The sequence below is a fragment of the Oreochromis aureus genome, linkage group 5 (assembly GCF_013358895.1).
Source record: "Oreochromis aureus strain Israel breed Guangdong linkage group 5, ZZ_aureus, whole genome shotgun sequence".
Taxonomy (NCBI): domain Eukaryota; kingdom Metazoa; phylum Chordata; class Actinopteri; order Cichliformes; family Cichlidae; genus Oreochromis; species Oreochromis aureus.
Window position 1 is genome coordinate 21,955,110 of NC_052946.1, and position 22,381 is coordinate 21,977,490.

Genomic DNA, 22,381 nt, shown 5'->3' on the forward strand with positions numbered 1-22,381 from the left:
GGGTCTCCCGGGGTCCAGTTGGTAAACTGGACCCCGGGGGAGTGAAACGGGAGTTAGAAGCGTCTTGATTTTATTACATCCAGGGACCCTTCAGTACCTGAAGTGTTGCGTCTCCCTCTAAATAGAAAAACTAAATTTATGGCGATGACAAATCCCACGTGGCTCCTCAGAGATAAATAAAGCCAAACTAGATTCTTCTCCTGCTTCTCTGTTGCCTGGTGAGCGTGAGCGCGCACGGATCCACGGGCTGCTGATGAGAGAGAGAGAGAAAGAGAGCGGGCGTGGACGCGCCGGCCTGTGTGTGATTGTGGTGTTAGTGCTGCTGGTGGTGTGTATGTGTGTGGGAGCAGGAGGGGAGACTCTGCAGTGTCTTGGCAGCTGCATTAGTGCATCTCCCACCGTCCGCGATGCCTTCACGGCCAATGCCTGCCTCCTCCGCGTCCACTTGACGAGAGAAACCGAGATGAAGTCGTCGGGAAACTGAGCCGGACGTTCACACATTGCTCACTGTATGCCCCGGAGACAGTCCGGAGCGCTTCATTCACGCACCGAGAGCCCGTGACGAGAATTTTTAATGGAAAATGGCGATAGGCGAAAGGTCTTGCAGCATCGTCTGCTTGCTATCTATCCAGATTATCTTCATTTTCAGCGCATCGTGGCCTGGAGCGCAGGGTCTCTTCCCCCAGCAATACACGTAAGTAACCCTCAGTGAAAACGCAGCCGGGCTCCGATGGGAGACAACTTTGGGCTTGACCACTTCGCTTTGCCACCAGGAGATACTCCAGTCACCCTGCATGCTTTATCTTCTGCTGTTATGTAATTTGACAGGGTTGGCGATTACATCAATGTAAAGGCAGGTTATTTAAAGAGCTGGAAGGTGTAGTCCACGCTATGATATATAGGGGTATATAGGTATATTTGCAGGGTTAAATGAGCAATCATATTTCAGTGTTCCTCCCAAGCAGAAGACCCCATACTGTAAGTGTTTGTACATCAAGTTAGGCAAAATTAGGAGCATCTGGCAAATGATTAATCCTTCCTATTACCATGTGATGAGTTAGAGCCTTCATCTGATGTTCTGCACACAGAAGATCTGAGGGTTTTACCCAATGGACGACTGTGAATATTAACTTTGACTTTCTCAAAAACCTGTTTAAAAACAGAAAACAAACAAAAAATTAAAACTGCGAGGACATACAGGGAAGTTTAAGGTGAGCTAGACTGTGGCTTTAATTAGTTGAGCTATTTGGAGCATTTCTATTTGACATGCAACATTAAGTCTGTGCAGTCATAAAACTGGTAAGTCTCTTTTCCTTGTTTCCCCTGCTGTTCTTGTGCTCCACTCAGTGCTAGATCTTTCCATGATGGCTTGAAAAAAAAATCATCAAACAGTCCTATCATTTCCTACAACCTCTTGATGAAACCGCACTGTGCACTGTACAACACAAGTACTCAAAGCTTCGGAGTAGCCTACTAGTACGGTGCCTACTATTTAGCACAGCAGAAGAAAGGTGTGGTTTTACTGTGGCTTCTTGCTGAAGGCTGCATTCGAAATACCATTTCCCCTTGTTTTTCAATCAGTCTCCTGCCCAGTTCTTCAATCCTAACCTTTAACCCGTTACAGTTAAGTACAGCTGGCACTTAACTTGAGACTATCTGGGCCCAACTCCAGGCTCAGCAATCAGGCTGCTCAGGAGGGAGGAACAGGCCAGATGGTCCACTCATCTCCAGGGCACATGCTGAAGAATTTCTGGCCAATCACAACTGGAGATATGAGGTTTATTTACCAATTAGAAAAGAGGGGTCTATTCTATAAACCAGTCAAGTGTGGGCGTGTGCATATGTGTGTGTTTTATGATGAATTGGGTTATTTCAAGCTGCTGCTTTCTCCTCCTCCTCCTCCTTTCTGCTGCTTTTTTCTGCTGAGTGCTCTGAAACAGCTCCATAGTCTTGTGCCCTGGGTCGCTTCGGCTAAGCTAAATGAAGCGGTATTGCAACGCTGTAGAACAGCTTCTCATTCCAATTAAGAATTAATACTGCAGCAGCGTGGATTTATACCACTTCTCCCTCTCTCGCTTTGCTCTTTCTCCTCCCACCCTTTCTGTCTTGACACTGCCTCTCCCTGCTGATAGATAGATAGATAGATAGATAGATAGATAGATAGATAGATAGATAGATAGATAGATAGATAGATAGATAGATAGATAGATAGATAGATAGATAGATAGATAGATAGATAGATACTACAAAAAATATGTGTTTTTGTAGTAATAACCTGCCATGCTGCAGGCATTGCAATCTGCCTTCCTCATGTTCTGACATCTAGAACATCAATCCAAACACCATATTTAGCATTGGGGGAAAATCTAATATTTTTATATGTTATTTTATTGCAGTTATTCTCAGACTGCAAATGAGCTCATGACCTGTAAAAGTTTACATTAGAAATATGTGTTTTGAGAACATTGATCAAAATACTTTTGTTAAAGTACTCAAATTCAAATCGGAGGTACTTTCACTTTACTCGAGTACAACCTTTTTTATTCTGCATCAGATTTCAGCTTCTGTTATTTACTACTGCTATTTGAAGCTTGACCATAATAAAGTCATGCTAAAAGTATTTTGCTTAGTGGATGAAACTTTGCATAAACCTTGCCTATGGCACAGTGGGTCCCAACGTTTATACAGCGTACAAAAATATTTTATACAAATCCCACAATCACATTTATTTTTACATTTAACACATTCATAATACAGAATTGAATGTCAGGTTAGAGTGGTGTGTCACAATACAATGAATCAGAGAACTATACTATAATAATCATAGTGTATGTATGTTTGCATGAATAACATGAATAAAACCTCCTGGAGGTATCACAGTGATATCGTTATTTTAACTTATTTTGGATGCAGCGATGAATTTAATGAAAATCTGATATTATGTCATCACTAATGTGGCACATATGACACCTTGAATGGGGCTGTTTTTGACAGCGAGTACTTTTGTTTTGCTGCCTTGATGCACTTTTTATGTACTTCGCCTATCACTGCAAAATCATGTGTAAAATGCAACACGTGGAGTTGTAACAGGGCAGAGAAGAAATCTTCTTTTAGTTAAATCCACAATGCTGATCTTTCTCTCAAGGCCACTGCTGGTGTTGCAGTAGAACTCAGTGTCTCGAGTAGCTTTGTGTTTTTGCACAGCACATGAACAGACATTAAAGGAAGCAGGTCATGTGTTAACAAAGCCAGGTACTGTTGTCAAAAGAAGATTTTTGTTTGCGGGATGGAATTTGAGGAGCAGCAAGATATGGATAGAACTGAGCAAGCATCAGTAATGGCGGATAAGACAGTTTATGAGCAGCATAAAAAGAGGCGGGTTGCAAAGTGGCAGTCAGCTTGTCTCTGTCTGATCTAATTACTGATTTCCAGTAACCCAAACCATAGATAACCATAGATAGAAAGATAGATAGAAAGATGCTTTATGGCTTTTCCGTCTGCTCCTTATACCCCACCTATGGCTCAGCTGTTCCTCTCAACCTTTGCTCTCTCTGCTGTAAGTGAATATGGGTCACATCATGTAGTGCTTCTCTATCTGTCTTCACAGCGCTGTGTGACTATAGCCGGTAACAGAGTAGAGGCACAAGAGTGCTTTGCTGTGTGGCCCCTGTACTTGGTTTTCTGATGTCCCACAGGGCTTAAGAGGAAATGGAGCACACAGTCAAAAACTTTAGATTGTGCTTCAGCGGCACTGACTCACGGGGTCGAAGCTGCTCTGCAGTCATGTAACAAACCTAATTTAGACACAACTTTTTGAGGGCATTTTAACTGAAACTGTGAAGAAGGAAGCTTGGTGTCTTCAGTAAGCTATATGCCTTATTTCAGAAAGACATTAAAGTTACATTTTACGAACAAATCTTTCCTGTATGTGGAAAAAAAGTTAACTTTTAGTCGGTTTGTGGGTACAACAGGACACTAGTCCCCTATATGATTGATTACTGTGCTGTCTTCAGCTATTTGTGAGGAAAATGTGGAGAAATGCACAGTTGTCAGTCCAAAATGGTAGCATGAGAAAAGCTCAATTTTTGGAGCCAGCAGCAGCTGTTGTCAAAATTCGGACGTGCCAGAAACTCAGGATAGTATTCTCACCACTGCAGTAAACCAGATCTGCAAAGATTTTATAATAACACACAACAGAGTAGCCGGCACAACAAAGTGTGCACTGTTTTTTGTGTAAAGTAAATAAATAAAATGCTTTGTAGCATTTTCAGTAAAAAGTGTGATAAAAAAAAAAGTGTTTTTATCCAGGTTTGAGTGTTGCAGAAAGGCCACATATTCATAATGCTGATTCTTTTCTTTTTTTTTTAATCTTTGAAGATTAACCCCACACATTTTTTTTAGCAAATGTCAAAACATATGGGATGCAGATGGAGGATGTGTGTTAATGAAGCAGTGATGGCATCTGACGTGCTTCGGCTTTGGGATTGCTCAGTGTGTTCAGGATTGTAAACATGATATTGTTTTGCACCATGTGACATTTAAGCAACCTGTAGGATTGCTGGGATTAATGTAACTGATTGCCCAATTTATAGGTGCCTTCTAAAGAAATCCTAGCATCTGCGACAAAGTCTTTTTGTTTGTATCTACTTTGCTCCTCCTGCCTTTGGATTTGCTCCTTTTGCAGTTTTAAATGAATGAGAAAGTAATCATTGCAACAGGTTATGCATACAGAGTATCTATTTGTAGTCTGGGTTTCACTGACCAATCACATGCGAACGAAGCAATTTAGCTTTTAGTGGCTCTCCTCTAAAATGCATCTGCATTTGGAAGCAATCAGTAATAATGACTGGTGCATGCAACAGCAAGTCTTGGCATGGCTTGGATATCTGCTGGTTACACCGGAAGCCCCGAAAAATGGACCACTGCCTCCAAAGGCTGAGTCAGCAGACAAATTGACTGTTTTCCAGACTGATGACAAAGTAGCTAAATGCAAAAAATCAGTCTTTAAAAACAAACAAACAATATTTTAATAATATTCTAAATATTTTTAGTTAATCAAATTAATGTAATCCAGATTTAATAGCACCAGCAACCTGAGAACACTTTGGAACAGAGTGCATTTTAAAGGCTTTATTTAAAGCGTTAGATATTTTTCCGATTGCATCCCTCTATACAGAGGGAAAAGGAAAGTGTGCATGCGGTTTCTCTTTTCCACAGCACTCCTCGCTTATTTCTACCACTGCCTCGAACGCCTCAAGGTGAAAAAGAAATTCACTTTCAAATAGATCTGTGTGAAGACATGTCAGGCATTCAGTCTTATAATAATCTTAAATGGGCCTTTAAAGTGATACTCTTGATGTTGCTGGATTTGAAAAAAAAAAAAAGGTTATATCTTAGTTTCTATACACGGTTCCTGTAGCTGGGCACTTCCCAGAAACCCAGAAGTAAATTATCACTTCAAATAGAAGAATGTGAAAGTGTCTCGCACCGTATTAAGAGCTGTCTGATCTTCATCAGGTCTGCGCGTCCTCGATTTCAGCTGGGCTAGAAAAAAGAAAGAAAAAGAATTCTTTGCAGCATCCAAAAAGCTGTCTTCCTGTGGATTCGGGCAGTTGAGTGAAGATTTGTGGCTTGTCTGACAGCAGGAACAAGCCCAACAAGACTTTAATCAGTGCTGTTGTCTTGTAACTCTGCTGGGAGCTGTCTGACTGATAATGAATCGACTCTCTGGGCACTTACAGGTCTGATTAATTGATTTCCTGGTTTGACTTATTTAGGTAGAAACTCAAATGAATATTTCATCTCCAGAAACTTTTCTTAAATCTGGCTGAAGTGAACTACAGGATTGCAGGGGAATAGACAGTAAGATAGTCAGAGCATAACACAAATTGTGTGTTGAATATGATATAGTTTAGTGTATAGTCTTTTAAAGCACATTTTTACATTTGTGTAGTAATGATTGACTGCAAAATTTTGAAGGAAACTGATTTTTATACTGCAGGATCCTTCTTTTGTTCTGGTAGGTTGTGTAGGATTGGGTGCTGCTTTGAAATCGCAGCTTGCGATGTGATTATGCCACAGCATTTATTATTTAAAATGGAAGAGCACATGCTGTGCTATATTTATGGTATTGATTTAAGTGCAAAATTCTTATTTAAATGAGTAGTTGAAGGAAGGCCGTGCATTTAGTTAAAATACATTCATGGAATAGGATAACACATTTAGTTACCCTAAAACAATTCAGCACACGTAGTAATGGAATATCTGGAATTTCATAAATCTGGTCCTTCAAGCGTTTCCCCCTCTTATTCTGTATTCGCATTTTTCATTTGTAAAAAAAAAAAAATCTTCAGTGTAATAAGTACAGAAAAGTCCAACAATAATAATAAAAATAATATTATGTACTTTGAAACTTGAGAATCCAATCAGAGGTGTGAAATCAGAGGTGTGATCCTATCAGAGTAGTAGCAAATTCAAACTAATTTGTTGCTGTCCTTGATAACACTGTGCCAAAGTCCACAATTTACCACAAATACAAAAGTTAGCTTTTAATTTAGCACCATGGGTGTAGTAATTAATCCACCTGCAAGGTTTTTTTTGTACCTCCAACTCTTAATCAGACATCAGCCAATGAACTGTGAGTTTTATATCCATTCAAACTGTAGAAGTGCTACATTTTAGCTGCTTTATTACCTTGATGGCAAACATGACAGGTCAGTAAATAAAGTGATAATAAAGTGACCATTTAGTATAAAACTATACTAATGTCTCATGCAGAAGGTTTCCTTAAGCTCTCCCTCGGTCTGCTCATATTTATCTACGTGAATTCCATTTAGTAGGATTGTATGAAAACAACTGATAAATTATTTAGTGTGTTAGGCTTTGAATGTTAATGCTGCAAGGAACTGTGGAGCGGTATTATTCCTTTTCATTTCCTATTGTATAGTTCAGTGTATCCTAAATGCTCAAGGAGATAAGAAAAGAAATGAAGCCCCTTTCCTTAGTATTTAGAGAAAAGAGTGCCACTTAGATATTTCCATGCCGCTTCACTCAGTTAGGAACCTTTCCAGGCATAAAAAGACTATTTGACTCCAACCTAATTATTTTAGTCATGAATTACCCTTTGTGTGGTAGGTTGACTGACATTATAGAAGTAATTAGTGATATATCATCTCCAAACAAGTGCGTTTTCCCCTAAAGAACATTTTTAATGTTTTCAAAATAGCTGTCCCCAATGTCAGAGCATCAATGTTTACTTTTCTTTTATGGGCAGTACTTGTCAACTGGGCAAACTCCACATGGAGATGCGGAGGAGGTCTTGAATTGAGGTTTGTCTGATGTTGCCCTTTCTCACATAACAAAACACTCAAAACGGAGCAGCCCACTTCACACACATTCGAGCTTCATTTGGTTTAAGGGAGGGAGCCTGCATGATGACCATTTACCCGCCTGTGTGTCAGACGTTTCCCCACATGAGTCATATGGTCTTTGTGCTAGGGAGCAGGCATTTTGGACACCTTTAAATGTCTGATGTCTGAAAAATTCAGGGCCGCAGTAGATGTGTGAAAACAGCTAGAGATTTGTGAATGCTGAATGCATATGCAGAAAATCAAAATCAACAAGATCAGTAGGATGAAAAGTAGAGAAGGTTTGGTGCCATTTCTGTGTTTTACATATAGTGTATTTAAATGTTTTCCCCTCCAAACACTATGTTACACCATCAAGGTCAAATTTAAGGTCAAACTTGATCATCACTGGCTTTTATTCCACAGTGTCCCAGGTTTTCAGTTGTGACTGCTTGTTTTGTGTTTCACCTTTAATTAAATATCGTCCGGTCTCATGTGAGGATTACACTGGATACTTAACAGATTGGATCATGGACATACAGGGAATACTGTGTGAAAGCGAGCCCGAGAATAGTCCTCCCAACAGTGTCTGTTTAAATCTGACAAATAGTCTCTCTGCTGTATTGATACGAGAATAGTTTTCTGTTTTTTGATCGAATAGAAAACAATGAATGAAGTTTTAGTTTATTGGGATTTCTTGGATTAACCAGTCCGCATCTTGAAAGGTGACTAGGGAAGACACTGAGTATGTGAGTGTAGCTTGTAGTATAAAGCACTTTCAGCAATCAGTAAGATTTCAGTTGTTCAGATGTCCAGACATTGAATTACTCAGCTGTAGACCTGCTCCATACTTTTCCCTGTTGTTGTTACAAATCCCATGACTCACTGTATTTGTTTAAAAACAGTTTTCTCAGTCGCTCTGTTTGAAGAGCACTTTGCAAAAACCCAATTTCATTGATAGTTTGTGGCTATAATGTTGGCTCTTTGAAGATATTCAAACACACATTGAGTTTTTCAAAATGCAAAAACAAGAAAAGACAGATTTGTGCAGATAAGTTCAAAAACAATTACCAGTGATAATGTTTTTCTGCTCACTCTGCTGCATTGGAAGTCATTATAATTGCAGTGTGGATGCATATATTTTTTTTAAAATATATATCCAAACTATATAACAATTAAAGAAATAAATGCTTATATTAAGTACAGACAAGCTTGCAAATCATATGCAATTACAGATCGTTGCAAGAGCGACATTAAAAGCATCCACACTGACCAAAAAAGCTGCTCTCTCGCTCTGTTGTTGCAAGAAAAATGAAGCATCTTTGCATAAAACATGTGGTAATCCGTGTGCAGTTTACTGCTATTTTTGTTACATCACTGATTGTTTCTGTGAAACAGATACACCTATCTGTTTCGTTTGTTTTGCATTGTGTGACAGTCAGCCTCCGGTGTTTATCCACAGGATGATGCACTGGGCCAGGCGTATCGAGCAGGAGATTGACAGAGTCTTTCAGCACATCACTGGAGCTCAGCAGTTGAAAGGGGTGAGTGTCTGCTTCTCTCATTCATCACAGTGTTGGATAAACTCAATAAGAAGTGCACCGAGCAGAGAGGTCAGCGCGCAAATTGACTGTAACTCCATTAAGTTGAAGATCCGCAGCTAAATAGGTGCAAAAACCAAGAAAACAGTCACAGTCTGTCTCACTTAAACCACTTTGTTTCCTTGTTTGGTGGTTTTCTGGGATCCCTGCAGAGCCAATAATAAAAAAAAAATGTTTTCTCAGAGCAGCCATAAATCTTTCTCTTACATTTTTTCTCTTTAGCTGTTATTTTTAGTACGTATACTCTGCTTTTAGACGTTTTAGATACATAATTTTGTATTGAGTTGTGTTTGCAATAATTATCAGTTTTGCGTGCACTGGATTATACCCCTGAAAGTGAAAGAGATACCTCAACACACACCTACAGTGGTTAGATTTAGAATATCTGAATTGAGCTTCATGAAATCAAGAGCTTTAATAACACCTACATTCATGAATACTAATTTAGGCCTTTCATGAGCTGATCATATAATGACTGTTAATATTGAAACTGTTCATTTTTGCACACATAACAGGTATTTTCCATTAAGCTGAGTCGGAAGTCATCAATGATTGATTTTTACATTACAGGTACATTAGAGTAATCTTATCCCTGGATTTTGATTGTGTGTATGAAAGTCCATATTAAATGGTTCTAGTTCTGTTTCTAAACAATATCCAGTCAACTTGGATCTCAGATTCCAACTCTGCTTCTTCCAGCTGAAGGTTGGACATCAAAGTTTTTACTGAGCATTGCTCATGCAGAAGTAAATAATGAATTCCTGATAAATATTTTATACTTAGGATCAACTCAAAATAAAAGTTGTTTGTTTACTGAAATAAAAGAACTTTTACTGTGGAAATGTAGCTCAGTTGCACCCTAAGATAGTGTAAGCAAAAGGCTGAAATAAAAAAAAAAAAACATTTCCACTGAAGGTTTTCTAAAATGGGATTTTGATTTGTTACATTCACTGACTGCAGGTAAGTCCAGATTGTAATTGTTTTTATTTTTGTCTAATTGTTCACAGTGATCTGGTAGACCGTCATTAGGAGTGCATTCAGTTTTCTTTTACTTTTCATTTCCAGCATGTTTTCAACATTATTTAGTGTAACAGGTGGCTGGGAGGGGTTGTCCCTCTGAAGGCAAGTGCCAGAGACCAGGACCAAAGATCATCTGTAGGGGGCAAGCGATCCCTGCTCTGAGGAGGTGTGTGGGGGCGTTCCCTCAGCAGAGAGCAGTGGCACGTGTCCTCTGTTTGTGTCACACCATAGCAGATGGTCAGCCTGCAGTAATGCCTTGATGTGAAACTCACTTGTTCATTCAATCCTCATTAATCCCGCCATGTTTTTAAAACACTGCAGATCTGTTCAAGATTGTTGTCCTTCGCTTAGAAAGTTCTGTGCAGTTTTCTCTTGAAGAGGAAACTAATTCACGTCAGGCATCATTTTAATTCCTAAACCAGGGGTTCACATTTATAGATAACTACAGCTGTCGCAGCTAGCTGGGTGTAGAGTAGCAATTTGAGGACCCAGAAGACTGAATTTGAGAGGCATGAAAGTATCAGTAAAATTCCAGAAACACTGGTTACTATGACACTTTGGGAATATAAGCTCAGGAATCATCCTGTGAATGATATGGTAATTATAAAAAATATTTAATAATGAAATGACCATAAGTACACAGAGGAGAATATAAAAACAGGTGGGAAGTAGGGCAGAGCTGAAACAATTTAGGACAGGACGTAAAACTCAAAACAAGACATGAGAGACAATAACTAACAAAGTGAAACACCAACTAAACTAAAGACTGAGATAAGGAAAGTCACAGAACATGAAACACTGATGAGGCTAGAACAATAAACCAATATACAAGAAAACTCAAGTACCCAAACTCTAATAATAAACTCTGTGAATACTGAATTCAGTTCAGTTCTTCTAGCGTCAACAATAGTCACCTCAAGGCTAACTAGAACTTGAATATAACATCCTAAAATAAATTTGAGAACAGCAAACATAACTTAGCCTCATTTAGAAACCTAGGATTGAAGAACAGGAAAAACAACAAAACTCCCAAATTCCCAAAGAACATTACAACATTGGCCTCTGGGATGAATTCTCACTTGACTTTAGGTTTCTAGTTCTTTCTGCTGGCAGAATCAATAAGTCAAACAAATCAGCATCTTTTAGTGTTAAAGAAAGCCGACACATCTGTACAGGTCAAATTAGGACACCTTGTACAAGCCATCAAAAGTAATAAGGCTAAAGTCTGCAGCTCTCCTAGAAATTTTGTTGGGCAGTTTTGAGCTAAATGCTAACGTGTTAACAATGGCAATGTTAACGTTGCTGTGGTCAGTCAGGGCTGACATCCTGACTGTCCAGTTCAGCTCTTGCACCTTTCTGAAGTGACATTTTCATATGTTCCATACATTTCACTGAAAAAAAGGTGCTTCTATGAAACAGGTCGCATCAACATCTGCTATGTAAGAGTATTTGGTTCTTAAACCAGTCAGAATGGCAAAAAAGAACGAAGGACGATGTGACTCTGTACCGACAAGAAGTATTAGTACGTTAGCACAATAGCACTGGCTATGTAGCATGCACAACAGATGATAATGGGAATGTTATGAGTTTTATATGCAATTGGGCACAAAGCAAATCACAGTATGGGTTAAACAGTCTCACCACAAAGAATAAGAGGAAAACAGAACCTTTTCTTTCTCATGGTAAATTACTAAATTCATTGTCTTATAACCATAGATGTCAGAACCAACAGCTTATATACAGAGGGGAAATAAGATAAGATAAGATAAGATAAGATAAGATGACCTTTATTAGTCCCACAGGTGGGAAATTTGTTTTGTTACAGCAAAAAAATAAGCATTGAACGTGCCAACATTTTCACACTAAACATATTTTTAATGGGGCTATAGATGTGAAATTTTCTGATGTAATCTAGACATAGAAAGAAATTAAAACAAATAAGTCCAAAAAGGAACTTATGTGTAATAAAGTGAAACTAGAAAGCGAAAATTTCAGAAGAAATTTTATGTGTGCCTATGCCGCTGCTAATCTGTGTAGTTTTCCATTCATACGGCTACAGACAGCAAAACTCAGAAGAGCAGCCATTCTCCACCATGAATTATGGTAAAACAAACACCTCGCGCCTCACAGATGACAGCTTACAGTTTTGGGTAAAGATGAGGTCACTTTGTACAGCCCCGATTTGCAGACGCTGTGCACACAGGTTCATAAGCAGAAGTCCCTCTGTACCACGGCAGACCCCGACAATGTTTGCACGAACACACTTTGAACCAGTACGTTATGGACCACTTTTCACACATGGTTGGTGTACCCTCCCAGCCAGCTGTAGCTTTTCAACTCACAGCCCGACACACCCAAAAACAGCCGAGAGAGCACAGACTACGCCCGAGAGGTGTGATTGCAGATGCCCCTCACCTCCCTGCAGCGGCACTGCAGACCACGCCCGCCACACATATCAAACACGTAAAATAAATATTTATGCACTTTTGCATTCACTTTTTGTGTTTTGTTATTTTTACACAGTGTTCTGAATGATGAACAATGGTCTACAGCCAATCTTGTGTATTATTATACAAACTTTGGTTGTAAGATTCAGATAACTATTTAATAAAAGCTAAATATTTTATACAGGAGTGCAGAATTATTAGGCAAATGAGTATTTTGTCCACATCATCCCCTTCATGCATGTTGTCTTACTCCAAGCTGTATAGGCTCGAAAGCCTACTACCAATTAAGCATATTAGGTGATGTGCATCTCTGTAATGAGAAGGGTATGGTCTAATGACATCAACACCCTATATCAGGTGTGCATAATTATTAGGCAACTTCCTTTCCTTTGGCAAAATGGGTCAAAAGAAGGACTTGACAGGCTCAGAAAAGTCAAAAATAGTGAGATATCTTGCAGAGGCATGCAGCAGTCTTAAAATTGCAAAGCTTCTGAAGCGTGATCATCGAACAATCAAGCGTTTCATTCAAAATAGTCAACAGGGTCGCAAGAAGTGTGTGGAAAAACCAAGGCGCAAAATAACTGCCCATGAACTGAGAAAAGTCAAGCGTGCAGCTGCCAAGATGCCACTTGCCACCAGTTTGGCCATATTTCAGAGCTGCAACATCACTGGAGTGCCCAAAAGCACAAGGTGTGCAATACTCAGAGACATGGCCAAGGTAAGAAAGGCTGAAAGAGGCGACCACCACTGAACAAGACACACAAGCTGAAACGTCAAGACTGGGCCAAGAAATATCTCAAGACTGATTTTTCTAAGGTTTTATGGACTGATGAAATGAGAGTGAGTCTTGATGGGCCAGATGGATGGGCCCGTGGCTGGATTGGTAAAGGGCAGAGAGCTCCAGTCCCACTCAGACGCCAGCAAGGTGGAGGTGGAGTACTGGTTTGGGCTGGTATCATCAAAGGTGAGCTTGTGGGGCCTTTTTCGGGTTGAGGATGGCGTCAAGCTCAACTCCCAGTCCTACTGCAAGTTTCTGGAAGACACCTTCTTCAAGCAGTGGTACAGGAAGAAGTCTGCATCCTTCAAGAAAAACATGATTTTCATGCAGGACAATGCTCCATCACACGCGTCCAAGTACTCCACAGCGTGGCTGGCAAGAAAGGGTTTAAAGAAGAAAAACTAATGACATGGCCTCCTTGTTCACCTGATCTGAACCCCATTGAGAACCTGTGGTCCATCATCAAATGTGAGATTTACAAGGAGGGAAAACAGTACACCTCTCTGAACAGTGTCTGGGAGGCTGTGGTTGCTGCTGCACATAATGTTGATGGTGAACAGATCAAAACACTGACAGAATCCATGGATGGCAGGCTTTTGAGTGTCCTTGCAAAGAAAGGTGGCTATATTGGTCGCTGATTTGTTTTGGTTTTGTTTTTGAATGTCAGAAATGTATATTTGTGAATGTGGAGATGTTATATTGGTTTCACTGGTAAAATAAATAATTGAAATGGGTATATATTTGTTTTTGTTAAGTTGCCTAATAATTCTGCACAGTAATAGTCACCTGCACACACAGATATCCCCTAAAATAGCTAAAACTAAACACAAACTAAAAACTACTTCCGAAAACATTCAGCTTTGATATTAATGTGTTTTTGGGTTCATTGAGAACATGGTTGTTGTTCAATAATAAAATTATTCCTCAAAAATACAACTTGCCTAATAATTCTGCACTCCCTGTATGAGAGTAAGAAAGAAAAGTATATCTTTGTGTCCACCTTTCTCTGTTAATGCCCTACCTGGCCCCTGGCAAAAGCTTTGCTAGATCCGCCCCTGCACAGTTACCAGCTGTCAGCTAAATAAAAAAGGAGCTTGGTGTTTATTTCTCTCAGAAACAGTTCATAACTTCCTTCAACTCATTCATGTCACCTAAAAAAAAGGTAAACCTGTTTCTCCATCACCAGTTCAGCTCTGATGATTCAGTAAGGTCATCTCCTGGTTTCGACCAGCCGCTTCTACAGCTGTGGCTCCAGCAAACATCAGCTGATACTAGAAATTAAAATCAAATGAATTCTAACAACAGCTGATCAAGCTTAAACGTGCTGCTGTTGTTTAGCGCGATAAACAAACAAGAGAGAAAAGCCGATCATTGATCAGTTTCATGACTGAAGTTTGAACAGGCGAGAGAATGACAGGGAGGCTGTCATAAAGTTCAACATCAGTAACTTAGCGCGCACACAGCTGTATAGAAACTCCATCGTGCTAGCTACCACGCAGTACGAGTTATTATAACTGATTGTAAAAAGTCAGCACAACGAAAATAAACTACACCTAAACTCGGTTTATATCTGACCCAAATAGAGTGCAGGTCATAACTTCTTACCTGAAATTCAGTTCACCTCACGCTCCGACCGCCAGCCGCCTGCTTCTCCTGCCTTCGGTTTCCCTGATCCACGATCTACCACCGGTCGATCGGCGGTCGCCTCGCCGCCTCGTTCCCGCATGTTCTTTCTGACACACACCGGTGGATAGCTGCCCTCGGTTGTAGCTCGGCGTCAGCGATCACCAAACAACTCAGTTATTTTTCCACATCGACCAGCATCTGGACAATCCACCGCCTTTCACTGTTTGTACCGTTACTAAAAAAAACCCCTCATCGGCTCATAAAACGAAAAATAAGTCCAGCTATGACCCTGAGTCAAAAGACAGCCAGCTCGGGTTAGCTAGCTACCTGTCTAGCTCTTTGCAGGCACCGAAAACATCAGAGCTAATATGGGATGTCTTGGTAACACGAGCAGATATTTGAAGTTTACATCTGGCCAATCCACCACCTTTCACTGTTTATACCGTTACTAAAATGAATAAATAAATAAATCATCGGTCCATATAAACGAAAAATAAGTCCAGCTAAAACACATACTGTCAGCGGCGACGGGTGCTGACACGAGTTTCACCCGCCTCAATATAAGCCAAGCCTGGGTGCTTTTTCACGAAGGGTCGCTAGCGGTGCTAGCTAACTATGCTAGCGGCACTAGCTAGCTAGCCGGCTATCAGCAACACATAAGAGAACTGCTGCTAAATAAACTACACCTAAACTCGGTTTATATCTGACCCAAATAGAGTGCAGGTCATAACTTCTTACCTGAAATTCAGTTCACCTCACGCTCCTGCCTTCGCTTTCCCTGATCCACGATTGACCTCGCGTTAGCAAACACCGGTCGATCGGGCGGTCGCGGCATGTCCTTTCTGTCATACACCGGTGGATAGCTGCCCACTGTTGTAGCTCGGCGTTATAGCACCACCAAACAACTCAGTTATTTTTTCCACATCCAGCTGTAACTCCGATTCTGTGCGAGCATTTGCGAGAGACCGGGAGGTGAAACGACAGAGAGAGTCCCTCGCTATCCATTTGCAGCCAAGTGCGGCAGCTAGCTAGGTAGCCGGCTAGCTGTCAGGCAGGACCAACGTCGTCAGAGCACTGTCGCTAAATATGGGATGTCTTGATAAAACAAGCAGATATTTGAAGTTTACACACCTACATTCTCGCCTGAAAATATCTTAAAAGTTTATTTTGTGACCTAGAAACACGAATAAAAGACATATAAAAAGCGAAGTGGTGGCCGCCATTGTTCACTCTGTAGAGGCGTGCTATGAATTGTGGGATATGGAGTTTTCAACACAAGGATAAATCTTTTCGGCTGTACTACTCCCGGTATACCACTAGAGAGAGCCAAGACACCACAAATGAAGTCTGTTTATTTGGCGCCAAAAGATGAATTGGCCTAAATTTGTACTAAAATATTAATATTTAAAAACTATAAAAGTCATAAACACCAAAAGTCACAACATAATAGTCCAGCTCCAGCCGCACAAAATGATCTAACATATGTAATCCTAATGTCAAAACTGTTTGGCAGAGGAGCGCGGGAAAATTTTCACTAAAATATTAATATTTTAAAACTATAAAATTCATAAACACCAAAAGTCATAGCACACCATTCCAGATCCGCCGCACAAAATGAGGTAACATATATGAAGCTTGTCTCAAAACTGCGGGCGTGATACGTGCCGAAATTTAGGCGGAAGATGGAGAATAATAATAACTAGAAACATTTGCATTTCCTGCGAAAATGCAGTGTGGATGCTTTAAAGCTGAAGCTTTCTGCTAAAAGTAGCTGAAAAAGCTGAAAAGTTGCAGAAATTGTAAAATGAAGCAAAGGAACTTTGCTAAAATGTAGTAACTTAGCAATATCTTAGAGGAAACATAATACTTGGCAGAAATACAATAGCCTAGCAGAACTTAGCAGAAATATTGTAACTTACCAGAAACACGATAACTTCTCAAAAATACAAGAATTTAGGAGAAATAGTATAAGATAAGAGAAAGAATATATTTAGCCAAACATTCTTAAACATTACAGAAATACTATGATTTAGAGAAACAGTACAACATAGCAAAAATGCTGTAATTTGACAGAAATACTACATCCATCCATCCATCCATCCTCATCCGCTTTATCCGAGGTCGGGTCGCGGGGGCAGCAGCCTAAGCAGAGAAGCCCAGACCTCCCTCTCCCCAGCCACCTCCTCCAGCTCATCCGGGGAACACCAAGGCGTTCCCAGGCCAGCCGAGAGATATAATCTCTCCAGCGCGTCCTGGGTCTGCCCTGGGCCTCCTCCGGTGGGACATGCCCGAACACCTCACCCAGGAGGCTCCCAGGGGCATCCTTGTCAGATGCCCGAACCACCTCAACTGGCTCCTTTTGATGTGGAGGAGCAGCGGCTCTACTCTGAGCCCCTCCCGGATGGCCGAACTTCTCACCCTATCTCTAAGGGAGAGGCCAGCCACCCTTCGGAGGAAGCTCATTTCTGCCGCTTGTATCCGCGATCTCGTTCTTTTCGGTCACTACCCACAGCTCGTGGCTATAGGTGAGGGTCGGGACGTATATCGACCGGTAAATTGAGAGCTTCGCTTTTACACTCAGCTCCCTCTTCACCACGACGGACCGGTGCAGCGTCCGCATCACTGCAGCCGCAGTACCAATCCGTCTGTCGATCTCCGGCTCCCTTCTCCCATCACTCGCGAACAAGACCCCGAGATACTTAAACTCTCCACTTGGGGCAGGAACTCATCCCGACCCAGAGTGGGCACTCCACCCTTTTCCGGCTGAGAACCATGGCCTCAGATTTGGAGGTGCTGATCCTCATTCCCGCTGCTTCACACTCGGCTGCGAACCGTTCCAGTGCGAGCTGGAGGCCCCCACCGATGAAGCCATCAGAACCACATCATCCATAAAAAGCAGAGATGAGATTCTGAGGCCACCAAGTGAAAGCCCTCCGCCACTTGGCTGCGCCTAGAAATCCTGTCCATAAAATTATGAACAGAATCGGTGATAAGGGCAGCCCTGGCGGAGCCCATCACCCACCGGAAACGAGTCCGACTTATTGCCGGCAATGCGAACCAAACTCTTACAACGGTTGTATAGGGATCGAATGGCCCGTTGCAATGGGCCAGACACCCCATACTCCCGCAACACCTCCCACAGGACACCCCGAGGGACACGGTCGAATGCCTTCTCCAAGTCCACAAAACACATGTAGACTGGTTGGGCAAACTCCCATGCACCCTCAAGTATCCTTGAGAGGATAAAGAGCTGGTCCAGTGTTCCCGCGACCAGGACGAAAACCGCATTGTTCCTCCTGTATCCGAGGTTCGACTAACGGACGAACTCTCCTTTCCAGCACCCTGGCATAGACTTTCCCAGGGAGGCTGAGGAGTGTGATCCCCTGTAGTTGGAACACACCCTCCGGTCCCCCTTCTTAAAGATGGGGACCACCACCCGGTCTGCCAGTCCAGGGTACTGCCCCTGATCTCCACGCAACATTGTAGAGGCGTGTCAACCAGGACAGCCCTACAACGTCCAGAGCCTTCAGGAACTCGGGCGGACCTCATCAACACCAGGGGCTCTGCCACCGAGGAGTTGTTTAACTGCCTCAGTGACCTCGACCCCAGAAATTGGCGGGTCATTCCCTCATCCCCAGACTCTGCTTCCTCCTCGGAAGACGTGTCAGTGGGATTAAGGAGGTCCTCAGTATTCCTTCCACCGTCTGACAATTTTCTCAGTCGGCGTCAGCAGCGCACCGCCAGCACTATACACAGTGCAGGTAGAGCACCGCTTTCCCCTCCTGAAACGCCTGACGGTTTGCCAGAATCTCTTCGAGGCAGTCCGAAAGTCTTTTTCCATGGCCTCTCCGAACTCCTCCCACACCCAAGTTTTTGCTTCAGCCACTGCCCGAGCCGCATTCCGCTTGGCCTGTCGATACCTGTCAGCTGCCTCTGGAGTCCCACAGGCTAACCAAGCCCGATGGGACTCCTTCTTCAGCCTGGTGGCTCCCTTCACCTCTGGTGTCCACCATTTGGTTCGGGGATTACCACCACGGCAGGCACCAACCACCTTGTGGCCGCAGCTCAATGCAGCAGCTTCGGCAATGGAGACGCTGAACATGGTCCATTCGGACTCAATGTCCCCAGTCTCCCTCGGAATGTTGTTGAAGCTCTGCCGGAGGTGTGCGTTGAAGATCTCGCGGACTGGGGCCTCTGCTAGACGTTCCCAGCACACCCTCACTCACGCGTTTAGGTGCACCGGGTCTGTCCAGCGTCCTCCCCGCCACCTGATCCAACTCACCACCAGGTGGTGATCAGTTGACAGCTCAGCCCCTCTCTTTACCCGAGTGTCCAGAACATATGGTCGCAGGTCTGGTGATACGATTACAAAATCGATCATCGACCTGCAGCCTAGAGCATCCTGGTGCCACGTGCACTTATGGACACTCTTATGTTCGAACAAGGTGTTCGTTATGGCCAAACTGTGATTTGCACAGAAGTCCAATAACAGAAGACCACTCGGGTTCAGATCAGGGAGGCCGTTCCTCCCAATCACGCCCCTCCAGGTATCGCTGTCGTTACCCACGTGAGCATTGAAGTCTCCCAGTGGGGCACCTTCCAGCACCCCCCAGGGACTCTAAGAAGGCTGGGTACTCTGAACTGCCACTCGGCGCATAAGCGCAGATGACAGTCAGGACCCGTTCCCCGACCCTGAGGCGCAGGGAACAAACCCTCTCATCCACCGGGAAAAACCCCAACGTACCGGCAGCAAGCCGGGGGGATATTAGAATACCCACCCCAGCCCGCCGCCTCTCACCAGGGGCAACTCCAGACTGAGACAGAGTCCAGCCCCTCTCCAGGAGACTAGTTCCAGAGCCCAAGCCATGCGTAGAGGTGAGCCCGACTATATCTAGCCGGTACTTCTCAACCTCGCGCACTAACTCAGGCTCCTTCCCCACCAGAGAGGTGACATTCCATGTCCCTATTGCCAGTCTTGGCAGCCGGGGATCAGTCCGCCAGGGCCTCCGCTCCTGGCCGCCGCCCGACACACAATGCACCCGACCCAGAAATACTACATTTGGCAGAAATACTATATTTAGCACAAATCTTATAAAATAGCAGAAATAGTATGATTTAGCACAATAGTAATAACTTAAACAGAAAAATTGGAAAAGCAAAATGGACAGCTGAAAAAATGCTGAACATGCTAAGGATCCTTCAAATGTACTTGTTAAATGAAAAAAATCGCCAAAAAAAAGTATAACAGTCACACAATCACAAATATAGACACATATGGAAACACATATGCACAGAGAGACACACACAGGATCAAATTCAGTCAACCAGTCTAAATATATTGAATTTAAATCATACAATAAGATGCTCCCATAAAAAGGCTCTCTCTCTCTCTCTCTCTCTCACACACACACACACACACACACACACACACACACACACACACACACACACACAGAGCCTAAAGGGAACAGTATTTGTGTCATGGAGTAACAAGAATCTGAGGTCCATATTAGAAAAGCTGCTAAAATCATAAAAGTTTGCAGAATGGTAATAAATGATGAATATGAATTAGTGGTCTGTGATAGTGTATTAATTTGTAGGGAAAAAAACATGTTGCCCAAGGTGGAATTGAAACCACGACCTTTGGGTTGCAGACGTGTGTCATTACAAACTGTGCCACTGGGAAAGAGAACGAGCGCCTGGAAAACAGGGTGATGAACTGTCAGATTTAGATCGCGGTGAGAGGCATAAAACGCCGATTTTTGGAGTTACAAAATGTCATGTAACTCAAAAACTAGGTGGACTAGAAGCATAATTCTTGTACTGGGTGAATCAGCGGACTTTGGTGTACTTTGACTGTGATTTTCATTGCTCTTTGTACATCCGTCGCTGAGATATGACAAGGGAAGAAAGGGCAGACCTCAGATATGATTGGCTGGCTGGGAAGCCGTGCAGGCCCTGATATGTATTTGTATGTATCAGTCCTCACAGAGGATTAGCTGCCTGGGGACCTGGCAGAAATATATAGAAACAGTATGATTAAGCATAAATACTACATTTTTTAGAAAAACTATATTAAGGACAAATCCTATAAAAAGCAGAAATAATATATTAAGCAATATAAATATCCTCTAAAAATCCTATAAAAAGCAGTAAAACTGTACTATGATTTGGTAGAAAAACCCTAAATAATCAAAAATACTAAATTTGGCAGAAATAGCAGAAACACTATATTTAGCACAAATCTTATGAAATAGCAGAAAGAGTATGATTTAGCAGAAAAGCTGTATTTAGCTCAAATCTCATGAAATGGCAGAAATAGTATGATTTAGCAGAAATGCTGTATTTAGCAGAAATTCTGAAAAGCAGCAGAAAAGCTATGACTTAGCACAACAGTAATAACTTAAATGGAAAATTTGGAAAAGCAAAATGGACAGCTGAAAAAATCCTGAACATGCTAAGGGTCCCTCAAATGTAATTGTGAAATGAAAAAAAAAAACAAATCAGCAAAAAAAAGTATAACAGTCACACAATCACAAATATGGACACATATGGAAACACACATGCACAGAGAGACACACACAGGATCAAATTCAGTCAACCAGTCTAAATATATTGAATCTAAATCATACAATAAGATGCTCCCATAAAACTCTCTCGCCTCCTCTCTCTTCTCTCTCTCTCACACACACACACACACACACACACACACACACACACACACACACACACACACACACACACACACACACAGGAGAGAGAAGCAAGTTTCTAGGTCAGTCAAGCAGCCTGGGAGCTGCTGAATTTGAATCCACCAATCAGAGAGGCTGTGTGCTTTTCCCGCCAAAACAGGTGCACGCAGCACAGAGAGACACAGGATTTTTGCAGTCTATTTCTCATAGTGAGGACTCCCCTCAAACAAATGACCATAATTTCCTAACCGTAGGGGCTAGAACGGTCATTCTTACACCGTTTTGTTCAGAAGAGATGGAGGAATCTTAAAGTGTTGACAATTTATCATTAAAATATGAATTATTAAAGATATTTGACTTGTAATGCACCATAACTGAGTAGAGGCGAAGCAAAACTGCCTTGACCTGCCCTCAAACAACGCTTTCTAACTCTAAATCTATTTGGAGTATCGATATCATTCTTTCACCGTAAGAGACAGCAGGCTTTGGTGAACAGTCATGGAAATTTTCAGGTCTGTGTGGAAATCCATCAAAAAGATATGACGAGAGAAAAAAGTGCCTCATTTCCAGAGTTTGAAATCTGAAGAAATCTGAGCGAAGGACGAATTTCCTACCCTCAAACAAGTCTAACTCATCTCAGAACAGTAATAGGTGAGAAAATAATTCTTGAATTGTGAGCGTCATGAGTGTCTGAAGATATACGGGGCAAGCCTCATGTCTTAACTTCGCTTCGTTAAGGAGATATGACGATTCAAAATGCCTCTCATTACAGAAATTAAGCGGTGATTTTGATCAAACTCTCCATTGACTTTCTATGGAGAGTTTTTCGACTTTGTGTTGGTCTGAGGAGATTTGCCAAAATTCTATAAAT

The 22,381-nt window shown here is 42.0% G+C and overlaps 1 protein-coding gene across 1 annotated transcript in view; it reads left to right on the top strand.

The window, feature by feature from the left end:
* Positions 1-355: 355 nt before the first annotated feature.
* LOC116313694 (voltage-dependent calcium channel subunit alpha-2/delta-2-like) overlaps positions 356-22,381 on the top strand; it is a 49,779-nt gene continuing 27,753 nt past the window's right edge. The window contains exons 1-2 of the mRNA XM_039612172.1: positions 356-694; positions 8,809-8,890. Of these exons, the coding sequence (XP_039468106.1) occupies positions 582-694; positions 8,809-8,890 (195 nt within the window). The 5' untranslated portion in view covers positions 356-581. The remainder of the gene's footprint in view (positions 695-8,808; positions 8,891-22,381) is intronic.